This window comes from Cavia porcellus, unplaced genomic scaffold (genome assembly GCF_034190915.1).
Source record: "Cavia porcellus strain 051 isolate PalLab524CR breed Dunkin Hartley unplaced genomic scaffold, mCavPor4.1 scaffold_6, whole genome shotgun sequence".
Lineage (NCBI taxonomy): Eukaryota > Metazoa > Chordata > Mammalia > Rodentia > Caviidae > Cavia > Cavia porcellus.
Genome location: NW_026947489.1, coordinates 42,940,249 through 42,954,161, shown reverse-complemented (window position 1 = coordinate 42,954,161; position 13,913 = coordinate 42,940,249). Strand labels below are relative to the sequence as shown.

At 37.7% G+C, this 13,913-nt stretch overlaps 1 protein-coding gene across 2 annotated transcripts in view; it reads right to left on the bottom strand.

Annotated features, from left to right (window-relative positions):
* Nup205 (nucleoporin 205) overlaps positions 1–13,660 on the bottom strand; it is a 70,463-nt gene extending 56,803 nt beyond the window's left edge. The window contains exons 1-8 of one of the 2 annotated variants that reach the window (XM_063250547.1): positions 13,503–13,660; positions 9,317–9,459; positions 7,217–7,388; positions 6,018–6,162; positions 5,499–5,658; positions 4,739–4,967; positions 3,904–4,068; positions 918–1,093 (exon numbers count right to left, since the gene is read on the bottom strand). In XM_063250547.1, the coding sequence (XP_063106617.1) occupies positions 918–1,093; positions 3,904–4,068; positions 4,739–4,967; positions 5,499–5,658; positions 6,018–6,162; positions 7,217–7,388; positions 9,317–9,459; positions 13,503–13,563 (1,251 nt within the window). In that variant the 5' untranslated portion in view covers positions 13,564–13,660. Of the gene's footprint in view, positions 1–917; positions 1,094–3,903; positions 4,069–4,738; positions 4,968–5,498; positions 5,659–6,017; positions 6,163–7,216; positions 7,389–9,316; positions 9,460–12,799; positions 12,818–13,502 lie in introns of those variants that run through there. The other variant, XM_063250548.1, reaches the window with a different exon arrangement.
* Between the last annotated feature and the right edge of the window lie 253 nt (positions 13,661–13,913).

Below are 13,913 nucleotides of genomic sequence, written 5' to 3'. Positions count from 1 at the left end.
AAGGAAGCTTTTTTTGTTTATTTCCTATCACTTTTTGGCGGCTTCTTTGACACACAATGGCACACACAGCATATAATGAGGACTCATCTGAAATGGCTCCAGTAACCCTTTGGGGATCGCAGGTACATCACAAGCCATCTACTCAAAAACAGCCTGTGTACTAGGTTCTGGAACTCATTATTTCATCTGTATTCACATTGAAACCCATTTATACACTATAATTAAGCCTCTAAACAATTGCCTACAAAATGAAACTTTACACTACACCTCTTCCATATCATGTTAAAAATTCCCCTGCCCCTTGGCATTCATGCACTGATTTCAGCAACCTCACCGCCCTCACACATATATCACAGATAACAAAATCCATACACCCAAGTCCCTAATCTAAAATAACACAGTATTTCCACATAAGGTATGCAAAATAGTTTCATATATATTTTGTCATCTCTAAATTATTTCTAATATCTAACACAATGCAAGCATTACATAAATAGTTGGTATAACACTTAGGAAATAATAAGAGGGGGAAGAAACTATATATGTGCAGTACAAATGCAAATTGTTGTTCCAAAATATTTGTAAGCCATAGTCGACTCAATCTGTAGATGTAGAACCCATGACCAGAGGGTAGTACCAATCCCTTGGGTAGTAGAGAGTTGATAATATTTTACCCACAGAACCATTTTCACTCATATTACTTTCTCATTTTTAACCATCCTTAATGTCAAACATTTCCTCTTAATGATTTACTTCAATTAACAGGGCTTATATTATTTCATCTTCATGAGTTACAAACTGTAATATTATCAAATTTTACTCTACACATAAAGATTTTATTCATTTTAAGTAAGTATTAAACTATTTAATAAAAATTTTTCTACTAATGCTCACTCATCTTACATTATTATACTTACTTTCATTGGCATAAGGGCAAGAAAATCTGTGATAAGATTATGGGTTCTACGAAGATAAAATTCTTCCTGATAGAAGTTTTCTGACACCACTACTGATTCAGTGAGAAATAGGAAAACACTGTCAGCAATTGCAAGCTCTGCCATTGTTTCATCTGCTTCTGTGAATTCTGCCAGTGCTAGAAGCATATTTAGAAAAGAAAGTAGAGAAGTCATTAATTCAGGTTCTATCCCACAATATTCTGCAGATGGTTCATACTTTAGGGATCTTCTCATCCTTTTATCATGTGCTATGCACAAAATGAAACTATGTGTAATTGTACTTGACTCACACCAAAGAACCACTGAAAAAGTGCAACAGAAAAACTCATGCTCTTTATAATAAGTGATGAAAACTAATTTAGAGATGTGCAGTGTAATACAGACATATGTAGAGCGCTATTATCTAAACATTACCATACGAAAATGAGGGAAAGATAGATAGATAGATAGATAGATAGATAGATAGATAGATAGTACTGCGATTGATTCCTAAGAAGCCTTGAATTTCTAACCCTCCTATCTCTTTCTCTTGAGCAGCTGGGAATACAGGCACATGGCAACATGCCCACCTCTAAGGCTTTAATCCCCGTGAAACTTTGTGGGGTATTCGGAAAAAGTCTTCAAGCCAATGACTGAAGACCTAAACATCACGAGTTAAATAACTACTAAATTGGTAACCAGGCAGCCAGAATTGAAAAACTAAACTCGCCTACTTATAATTTTTAACACTCTGCTTAGGAGTGTTAAAACTTCAAATAGGTATCTATAGATAAACAGACTCCTAAGATTCTACATACCCATCACCTCATTTCAATATTACCGATTTATTTCACCTGTACACTCCCTTCTGCCACCTGTATTACACTGAAGCAAATTCCAAGCAACTGAACATTTTACTTGAAGATTTAACTCAAGATACTTAAACAAAACAAACTCATACACATATATCACTATAAAATACTTTCTCAAAGTCAAATAAACAGATAGAAAGTAGGCAAATATACAATGTCTCATTAATGCAATGAAAGATTTTGGCTTTTTTATCTTTTGTGCAGCCTGTTTCTTGAAAAAAAATAGTCTCTACATTGCAATTAACGGACATGTCTAGGTACTTCCATACAGTTTTATTCTTCCTCTGCCCTTGAAGAAACTGAATCTTTATGACAGTGCTTTCCACAATACGGTCACACCCTGTATCCCAAAGGTACAGGCCATCTTCTTTGCTCTAGACAGACTGGAAGTTGACAGTTTAATCTAGAAAGGTTTGATGTGACTTCAAGAAAAACACTGGTGATCACTTCTTTTAAATTTGAAAAATAAATTTGTAGGTAGCTCTATTTCAATCCAGCTTTGGAAGAAGAACTGCCACACCTTATTCTGTTGGACTGTCAGAGAGACCAAATACATACTGTTCCTTAAAAGTACAAGCAGAGTCAACCTAGAGAAACTAAATGAGTTTATTTAATATATGCTTTATTTTCTACTTTGAAATAAAGTATGTATATATATGATACTAAAATTACTAATAATAACTAAACATTATTAAGAATTTTTGTAGTTAAAAAATTCTTAGGTCCTCAGCATGGCTCAGTAGAACATGTACTCAGCAAGTCCAAGCCCCAGCACCACAAAAATAAAACAAAATAAAGCAAAACACTACTACTTTTAACTGCTAAACGTAATAAAAGGATACAAGCAGCTGGAGTGAGTACATGTCTGTAACTCTAGTGCTCTCAGTCTGAGGCAGCAGAAACATATTGAAGCCCAGTCTGGACAACTTAGCAAGATGCTACCTCAAACAAAAAATAAAAGAACTAGGAATGTAGCTAAGGGTGAAAGCCCTGGCTTCCCTCTCTACATGAGAAAAAATAAATAAAAGAAAAACATAAAACCAGAGTTTAGCCAAAGATCTAGGACTTGAAAGTAAGGCTATGACTCCTAGGTTTTTTTTATCTTCTGTTCTACAGCAAACTATTACTGTTCTACTGTGCCTCTCAAGATTAGGGCAATGGCATGAGAAATTATGATATAAAAATTTTATTGTCACACAGCACATGAACATTTAAAGGGTAACTTCATTTAAAAGTACTGAAATAAAGACTGAATACGAGAAAAGGGTATGTACAGTTAAAAAAAAGACAATTTGTACATGAATGTAAAAGTCAAATTGATTATCTATTTGATTTAATAATTTTTTATAAAGTGGCAAGAGACAAACACAAAACTTTTCCTGCAAACCCCTTGGAATAGCATGAGCAAAATGTGGAATTATACAATTGGTAAGATGTTGTAATCTGCTGACACTCCGAGAGAAAAAAGCACTGTTGACAAGGAGAGGGAACTGAAATAAAGCCTCTTTACCATATACCATAAAACACTATAGAAGGGACAATTCTTCAGGTTTCAAATTACTATAAGGGCAACCCATTCTCAACCTATCTTTCAGGAAGTATTCCTACTCCCCACTCACCATTCCTATTCTCCTCGTGCTGGTAAGCACGAGGTCATGAGTTCAATCCCTGGTACCAAAAAAAAAAAAGAAGTCCAGGTATGGTGTCACACACCTGTAATCCCAGCCCTGAGCAGGGGAAGGCAGGAAGATTGCTGTGAGCTGGAGACCAACATGGGCTACAAAGTGAGCTCAAGGCAGACCTGAACTGCATAGCAGAAACTTGTCTCAAAAAGACAAAGACAAAAACAACAACATCAAAAAAAAAAAGTAAAAAAGCATTGTCACTAGATAAAAGAAAAGGAAATAATTCATATAATTTATTTTAGGAGATGAAAGAAAAAAGTACTCCACTACTACTTTCCAAAGTTTTTCCTAATATAACTCTAGACATCTTCGTATGCTTATACATATTATACATGTCAAAGAAAACACCTCTTTAAAATTCATTAAAAGCTGCTAATGCTGCTTCTGTGGCCAAAATTACCTACAATTTACCTGTCACATCAGGAAGCTGAGATATTCCTCTAAGAGCCAGTGCCCAAGCAAGTCTAACAGTAGCTTGCAACCCAGGTAGTTTCCACGGCTGTGAGTCCTGAAGACGAGAGTGAATGGTGGCAATGTATTGCCTCTCTGTCAACAGTGGAAGCTGATGAATCACATCTGAAAACGCAAAAATAGAGGACACTACCAAGAAGTACATATATTCTCATTTCTGACACACAGAAATGCCTCAGAAAACCTGGGCATTTTCCAAAACAATCATGACTAGTTAACATCACTGTTTACCACACATAATGTAAACTATGTTAAGCACTGTATACAAATTGAAAAGCAAATAGACAATACTCTTAAACTTTAGTTGTACTACTTTAAATGATTTTTAATAAGTGTAATAGAACTTAGAAAAAAGGGCCATTTTGCTACATATAATTCTAAAATATATCTAAAGATTAAAGTTGAATCTACTTCACAAAAATTAAAAGTCAAAAAGATGAAATACTACAAAAATTTAACAAAATTCTCTTTTCATGATAGACTTGAAAATTTCAACAACAGTAGTGAAACAAGTCCTAGGTTATGTGTATCTCATGAACATGTATTATGTAACCTTTATCACTTCCATACCACACCTCAAAAGAAACAAATGTCATAGTAACAAGGGAGTTGGATTTCTTTTTGTGGTGCTGGAGTCCAACTCAGCCTTGAACGTGATAAGCAAGCACTCTAACAGAACTATGATCCAAACCTTAAGTGTGACTTTACATTGTACTTCTTGAATATTTAAATTTGATTTTTAAAAATAAATGTATACAAGGCATAAAATCAATACCATCTCGTTCCTCTGTGCTTTGTTCTATAAAACTGATGTCGAAACAGTACAAAAGTGCCATAAGAAGAGCCAGATTCACCGCATCCAGTGTGCCATTGGCCTCTACTGTCACTCTCTCCAAATGGCCAATAAGGAGGAGGGTGTCATCTTTGCCTAACGGAGACTGGCAAGCCCAGGCAAAAAGACTTTCTGCCAAAGACTGCCTACACTCTTTGATGAGATCAGAAACCTAGAAATAAAAACACATGATTAATCAGTTTAAACAGACTACAATGAATCTGTCTTATAAAATGTAAGCTAGGGGGCTAGAGATTTAGCTCAGCGGCATAAGTGCCTGCTTTGCAAGCACATGGTCGTGAGCTTGATCCCCAGTACCGATAAAAATAAATAAATAAATACAATGAAGTCTATCGTTTATAAAGCCTAACAAAATAAAACTATATGAGCCCTCAAGTGATCCTAAAATCTCATCTCTAGATTCTGAACAAATTCTACTGCTTATTGCTTCATCTCCTTTAACTCTTCAGAAATTGGGGTGACCAATTCCTTAAACAGTTCATCCCAGAAAAAGCTATAATGGCACATAAATGACTATACAGAAACTGAAATAATCTCAAGTCAATTTCATAGACACAACCAACTACATATTTTGAAATTCATTATTTTCTTTGCCTACACAACCAGACTTTGAGTCCTTGTAACTTTTTCTGTCTGAGATTTGATACAAATAACCTATGAATTCATTTCACTGGCGCCTTGCCTCTTTGCGATGCTTTTCACTGCCCAGACCTCTGTCTCGCTGTAGTTTCTCAAACTCATTATTTACATCAATCTGTGACACCAGAGTAAGAACTTTGTAAGTCAGTCCTTGCTCCATCAGTTCATCTGTGAAGCGTGTTGTCATGGAAACCAGTTCTGGGCTGTAATGAAAAGAAACAAAGCCATATCAAACAATAATGCTTTTACTTCCTCACAATAACTGACAGCAAATGCTCTTTTGACAATTAAACATTATTGAAAACAAAAGGATAAATTATAACTTAATTCTTTTTAATCCTTCTAGATGACTGAGCTTCAGCAATCTTCTAACCATAATTATTTGTAAACAAAGTAAAGCAGGTTTAAACTGTTATGTCAGTTCGAAGGGTAGAAATACATTACTCAGCACGTTACAAATTTGACTGATACAGAGTATAAGTGGAAACTTGTGTTATTTCTAAGATTGTAATTCTTCAAAGAATTTCAAATTAAGCTCTGAAATTCCAAGAAGCAAACAGACCTGAGTTCTAAAGTCCATGTCTTCCCTCGTCTAGACTGTATTAAGGCTTTTAGGGAATTTGCAATGCATCGCTTTCCATCCCAGTACAAAAGAACAGCTACTAATCCTCTGGTAAGGCCAGGAAAATGAGGCTGCTGATGTTCTCCTAGTTAAGAACAGTGAGAAATAATTTAACAAACAATCACATTATTAGAAAAAAAAAAAAAAAGACACTACACCAATGTTCAGTTCAATGAATCTGAGAATATCGGTTGAAGGGGCCTAGGAGCTCTTTGCTTTACTTATCTCTTGACCTCCCTGTTCACTCCATACACAATGCACACAAATGGCCATCCCATCCACGCAGGAAAGTAACATGAATTTCACCCTTTCAAACTCTAAATTTCACTTTCATCTCTAATTTCCTTTGTAAGTGTGAATCTTTTGGTCTCACTCTTATCTACTGAATTAAATTTTATTCAATGCCCTTGTATTTGCATGGCCATGAAATCTTTGAAATAGTTGGAAATTTCTCCCAGTCTTTTCCGAAAAGAATCTTTTCATTGTGTGGTCATTCGTGCCATAAGCTGCTCCCCTCTGAGTGTATCCTCATTTTGTCTTATTCAGCACACCCTGTCAGTTTGTCTTCTACTGCTCCCCACTCTCCTTACCCGTCACTCCCCAGCCATACTTCCTACAGTTCCCCAAATCTATCACCTTGCTGTCCACAGGTACAAGTGACTTTTTCTGCCTGGTGGCCTTTGCCCTCTAAGCACCCCCATTCCACCTAATGCATGCTTACTCATTTTGTAATACCTACCTTAAACCTTACCATCTTTATGAAGACTTCTCTGCACAAGCTAACTAACTCCCTTGCCTCTAGCCCATAACTGAATCACAAACAAACCTGAACTGATGCACTGAATTTCTAGTATGTTACCATTGAAAAGCCTATCCTTACAATGGAACATTACTCAGATTAAAAAAAAAAAAAAGAAAAGCCTATCCTAAAGCAGTTCAATTACCTTTAACATCTGCAATCATTAAGCTAAAGCCTTCCCTTTAATAAAAGGTAAGTTAAAGAAAATATTTTGAATATGTTATTATCCATTGAATAATTTATATCCTGAGAAGCTATTTTGGAATCTAAACAATACAGTATTTTATAACTTTATAATTCAGCAAGACCTTACCACAGTTTCAGTTCAATGTCAACCTACCAGCAAGGAGAAGCTCAACAGCTGCTAATTCCCCAATATCAAAAAGGTCACTGAGAATAAAGGCTTCTTTAATGAGCTTTTCAGGAAGAGGTCGGGTTCCCTGTTGACCCTGAATGGCAACTCCTTCAGTACTGGCTTTCTGAACCATCTCATGCTGTTGGACATTTTTTGGCTATAAAATTATAAACAAATAATGAAAATAGTACACCAGAACCCATTTCCTACAATGGTACTTACAGAACTTTTTCATGATAATACAAACTAGTAACATAATAAATTCAAGTATTTCTTCTCAGATAATCTTAGAAATAGACCTTTATGAAGTAACATTTTGCATTACCTTCAACTTTTAACCTAATATTTTCTCAATAAACTGATTCTGCTAAACTATGAACTGTAAAATTAAAAGAAAATAAAATAGCACTCTATTTTTCAAGTTTCCAAGGATTTTTTTCCAATTACATACCTAGTACATAAAAACATTAAGGTCTTCAAGTGGAAAATAATAAAAAAGATATGTGAATTGTTGAATTACTTAGCAGAATGAATCAGTCTACTAATACTAAAAACTTAAGATTTTTTGACTCAAACATTTAATAAATGACATAACATAAAATTATCTGATAGAAAATAAAATCTTAAAAATTAGTACTTCGTTGGGCTGAGGATATAGCTCAGTGGCACAAGCACTTGCTTGGCAAATGCAAGGTCGTGAGTTCAATCCCCAGTACCAAAAAAAATAGTACCACAAATAGTACTCATAAAAATTAAAAATTTAGCAGCTTAGCAAGGAATAAAAAGTTTTGGGGCTGGGGATTTAGCTCAGTGGCATAAGCGCCTGCCTTGCAAGTGCGCAGTCATGAGTTCAATCCCTGGTACCGATTAAAAAAAAAGTTTCATAGTGTTTTTTAAAAAAATACAAAACCTTAAAATTTTAAGCCTGTTGTGGTAGCATAGGCCTATAATCCCAGCACTCCAGAGGCAGAGGCAGGTGAACACCATGAGTTTGAAGTCAGTTTGGGCTACACAGTGAGTTTAAGGTCAGCCTTAAACTAAAGAATTAGAGACCAACACCCTGTCTCAAAAAAAAAAAAAAATGCCTCAAAAATAGAGTAAGGGGGAAAAAAAGAAGATTCAAGTTATACTATGTAGAAATTTCCCATAATGTGATCATTATGTATGCCTACAATGTACCAATAAACTTAATACAAAATTTTTTAGAACTTAAAAAAAGTATATAGAGGTGATTTAACGTGGATTATCTATGACACACAGAAAATCTGGCACCCAGTTCAATCAGGTAACTTGCCTCAGTCACACACAAGTCTAGTGGGAGAACGCAGACTGCAGCAAAGCTCAGCTGGCTCCCAGGCTTGCTGCTGGGGCTCTTTCTACTAAAGAAAACCAAAAACCCTCAAAAGCCATTTCTTGTAACACATCCCATAAATATTTCTTAGATGGTCAGGTTAGTATAGAGAAACAAATACTAGAGCCAGGATCTGTGATGTACAAATTCAAGCACTCTGGGAAGCCAAAGCAGGAGGGTCACAAGGCAGAACCAGTAATTTAGACAGATCCCATCTTAAAACAGAAAACTGAAAAAGCACGACAGATGTAATTCAACATGAAGCCTCTGGGTTCAATTTCCAGTACCATGAAAAAAAAAGCGCAAACTGTTGAACAGGAGGTAGTGAATCTCCTCTACTGATTTACTGGTTTGCTAGCTGTAAGGGACATCAGCTAACACAACTTAGAAAACACTACATGCTAATGCAAAAGTGTATCTGGATATATTAACTATAAGTCAGAAATTCTAAAACAGCTAGTATTTCTGGAATATAATGAATGTCTTCAATTATCTTTAAACATTATTACATTTCTCTCTTATCTGGAGATAAATTCAATTATAACTTTTATTGAAAACGAAAAAAACACAACTGCTCCCAGGAAAAGTAACATTTTAAAAGAAAACCTGAATCACTGGACTAGGTCAAGTAACATTTTATTTACAATACATTAAGAATTTACTCTTCCCTTAGCCCTTAAAAAAAAAAAATCCAAACAGGTGAGTCTAAGTAGCAAAGAAAGAAAATGTCCTACTGGGTTTTTGAACAATGAGATGAAGTCAGGTCTGTGCTTCTTCAAAATCACATCCAGAAGGTGGACGGCTTCAGGTTGTCTTCTCCAGAGAGCATTTCCCACTGTTTGCCAGACATCTTTGTAAGGACCCCATAGACTAGCAGCTTAAAAAGAAATAAACCCAGCATCAAACAAAACACACATTTGGAAAACAATGTAAGTTACTATCTATTTGTTCACTTGTGGTTACTTTTTAATAAAAGTCACAAATAAAAAGTAAAAATATAAAAAGTTTATTGGAATTCTTAGAGAAGAATATAAACATTATGTTTTCTTAATACAAAATCCAGTAAGAGGCACAAGCCATGCAGAGCCCAGAAGAGAGAAGTCAGCATCTCCAGAGAATCAGCTATGCTGGGACTAGGAAGAGCCCACCAAGAAGCCAAACAGCAAGCCTTCTGGTAATCTATGCAAACCCTGTGGGACCCAGATAGAGAGAAGTCAGAGAGTACCTCCTGCAAGCCTACCCCCCACCCCAATCAACCAGCTGGTTTGGGGGACATGCAGAGTTGATAGCAACTGAAATGCAAAAAACTGAATCCTTGCATTGTTAGGTTGACTTTCCAGGCCTCGGGCTAGTGGTCTGAGCATCTCATGGGAGGAAGACAGTTTGCAGTACAACAAATATAGGGGGTTTCCTTCTATCTTGTTTTTGAGGTGCAATATTGTTCTCACTGTTTTGTTCTGTTCCTATTGTTTTGCTTTATTCAATGTTCTGTTTTGATTGGTTTTATTGTTTTGATTTGATTTTGTTATATTTGATGGAGAACTATTGTGGAGATAACAAGATATACTATAATGGTCTTTGTTTTCCTATCATCCTGTTTCAAAGTACCAATTTCAGCACTTTGTTCTGATTGACTTTAATCTGTTTTGTTGGGTTTTATTATCTTTAAAATAAAATTTAAAAATCAAATAAACACAAACAGCAAATAAACACATAAAAAATGTTCAAAATCACTGGCCATATGAGAGATGCATACAATGAGATTCTACCTCACCACAGAAAGAATGGCTATTATCAAGAAATCAACCAGTAACAAATGCTGGAGAGGCTGTGGGGGAAAAGGAACCATTCTCCACTTATGGTTGAAGTGTAGACGCAAACACTGGAAATCAGTGTGGAGATTCCTCAAAAACCTAGGATTGGCAATTCCATTTGACCAGGTTATTCCCCTTCTGTGTATCTTCCCAGAAGAATTAAAAACACTGTACCATAGCCATATGTCCATTCATGATTATAACAGTACATTTGTAATAGCTAAATCTTGGAAACCTAAATGCGCATCAACCAAAGATGGACTAAAAAGATGCAGTATTTGTATACATTGGATAACTACTCAGCCATAAAGAACAATAAACTTGAGATTTTTATGGGTAAATGAATGCAACTAGAGACCATACACCTAAGTGAAATAAATCTGACTCTCGTATGTAAACACTGGAAAAAATAATTCATGTATGTATTTGTGTGTATATGTGTGTATGTATATATAGAGAGAGACAGAAAGAAAGAAGACAGATGGTTATACTACCAATTTCTCTCAGATCATTGAAAAGAAAGGTTTATGCTACCATTGTGAGGACAATTAAATGCAGATATCTTGTACTATGTGTAACTAATTTAAAGCACAATACACAGTGTATTTCCTATAGTTACTCTCTATCTTGTTTTGAATTTTTTTCCTCTTTAAAATAAAATATATATATATATATATATATATACACACAAAATCTAATAAATCCTGACTAAATTGGAGTATCAATTGAGCCTGGTCTTATCACCTTTTTATGTGGCCTAAAATGAATAAAAAAACTTTTTTTGATTGACTGATTGATTTTAAAATGTTGCTCTTCGGTTTCCTTTTTACCAAAGAGGATCACCATCTGGTTCTAAGGATGAGGAAAACTAGATAAAATGCACAGTACATTGATAGGCACTCAATACAAGTAACTGCCTCATCTTTCTTCCCTAACATCTAAATAAAAAGCAGGATTAGGAAACACTCAGATTTATTTGGATACAAGATACTGCTATATTTCGAAGCCAGGCTTGAACTCAGAGCCTCCTGCCATAACCTCCCAGAGGGTATATCACACCAGGCTTCAGAAAGCTCACAATTAAGTGTGGTGATTCACACCTATAAACCCAGCACTCTGGGAAGCTGAAGCAGAAGCATCACAATTCAAACACAGCCTGGGAAAGTTAGCCATTTAACAAGACTTTGTCTCAAAATAAAAAATAGGAAGGGGAAAAAGGGAAGGCTGAGGAAGTACCTCTGTGTAAAGATCCTAAATTAATTCCCAGTGCTCCACAGAGGAGGGGCCTACAGCTGGGAAGGGAGTACATTTTGTGGTAGAGACCATGCTTCCCATGCCCTGAGGTTGTGTGTTTAATCCTCTGCAAGCACCTAACTGACACTCCAACCATAAGGCTTTACCATACAATATTTCCACCTTACACCTGTTGGAAACTTTTCTCTATTCCCTCAACAACTTACGTTCATGTTTAACATTGGGTAAGTTATTTAATCAACAAAGTCTCTATTTCTAAACTTGTAGCATATGTAACAGCAGCTACTAGTCTAGTTTCTTGATGCAGACCTGTAATCACAACACCCTGGGAGGCTGAGGTAGGATAACAAGTTCAAGCCCAACCTATGCATTTTAGCAGGACAGTCTCAAAATAAAAAAATAGGGGGAAAAAAGTGGGCAGGGGGATTTAAAAGAGAAATTTTTTTAAAAAAAGCCTATGGTATGTATATGTACCCATTCCCCAAAATGACTGTCAACTGAATGAGCTGAAAACACGTACTAACAAAATTTTTTTTCAAAGACGTCTGGGAACACTGGGTTTACTGGCGCAGGCCTGAAATCCTACCACTCAGGCAGCTGAAGCAGGACTGCGGTGAGTTCGAACCCAGCCTGGGCTACAAAGTGAGTTCAAGACCAGCCTGAGGCACACAATGAAACTCTGTCTTAAAGACCAAAAAAAAAAAAAGTGGTCTGGGAATTAGCTCAGTACTTAGGCCACAGGTTCAATCCCCAGTGGGGGATGGACGAAAACTTATTTCTCTGGAGTATAAAAAGCACCAGGCACTGCAATTAGAACACTAGGTCCAATGTCAGGACATCTTCAGAGCTCAGTAAGCATAACCTTCATTATTATAAAATAATGTATGGCATTCTGAAATGCTTTGATTTACAAAACTCTTTTATTTTAGACTTTTCAAAATTACCGAACCTGTGAAAGTAGAACAAACCAACAATAAAACAAAACAAAACAAAACAAAAAACACTATACAGAATCAGAAAAAGTACCAGGAGATTCCCTACAAGCATTTACCACACAGAAATTCTCCTAGTGGTGCCTACATAGTTCAGTGATCAGTTGAGGCACTGACACTGAGCAGGAAATGCTGTTTACAGGACTGCCCTACCTACCAGCAGTGCACTCCAGGGATTTTGACACTGGTGCAGCCACTCTTTCGAGCACCCAGGGATTTCGAATCACCCCAATCTCCCGTAGTTCCTTCACTGCCTCCTAGATTCCACTTCACCTTCAAATTCCACGGCCACGAAGGAGCAGGAACATCTAGGGCGGCCCTCAGCCGCAGATCAAACTTCCGAGCCCAGGGCACCCCCTTTCTGGCCACTCGCCGGCTGGAGATTTTATAAGCCGTGGTCTGGCAGCCTGAAGGACCCCTTGCACCCCAAGAGGGGTCAGGGTGCCCGCTCTGAGGTGTGAGTTTCCAGCTTCCGCTCGTGTCTGGAAAATACCGCGCATCTTCGGGCTCCGGCGTCAAGTATCAGCGCGAAATCTGGGCCGCTGATATACAATGAATTGGGGGATGGGAGGCACCTGGCTTAGCTCTGGACTGCTGGAATCGACACGCCGGGATCCAGGAGACCATGCTTCTCTGCCTCGCCTCTCCAACTCCAACCCAAGGGCTGGAGCCGCAGGGCCAACACGAGCCATTCAAACTGAGGAGGGGCAGGACGGTAGACCTGGAGCCAGGGCCAAGTAGGCGCCGCGCACAAGGGGGAGCCTGGTCTCCCAGGAACACTGCCCCCCCCCCCCGAGCCTGTCTCTGAAGAACCTGTCACCGCTCTCCCGGGCGCCTCTCTTCGCCCCGGCCGTACTCACCCGAATTTACCGCCAACGGCGTCGCCATCTTGGAGGCGCACTGTGGGGACTCCCGCCTCATGGAGGCCCCGGGCAGGGGCGGGGCTGCCCGGGACGATGCCTGAACATAAAGGCACCACACTGCGCCCTGCGAGCGGCACCCCCGGTCGGCCTACGCACTCCCAATCGGCTCTAAGTCACAGTCATCAATTTTCATAGGGACCATTCCAGTTCCGATGCGGCGAGGTCCCCGCTGAGCCGCTTCGCGTGCGATGAACCCTGGGATTTGTAGTTTTCTAGTGATGCCTGAACTTTGACAACTCTGAAGAAAAAAGATGGACTAGAAAACGATATTCTGAGACTAGTTATTAACACGGCGTCCACTAATGATACTACACAAAGCTTCAAGTCCAGTCATTTCTATTTCAAATC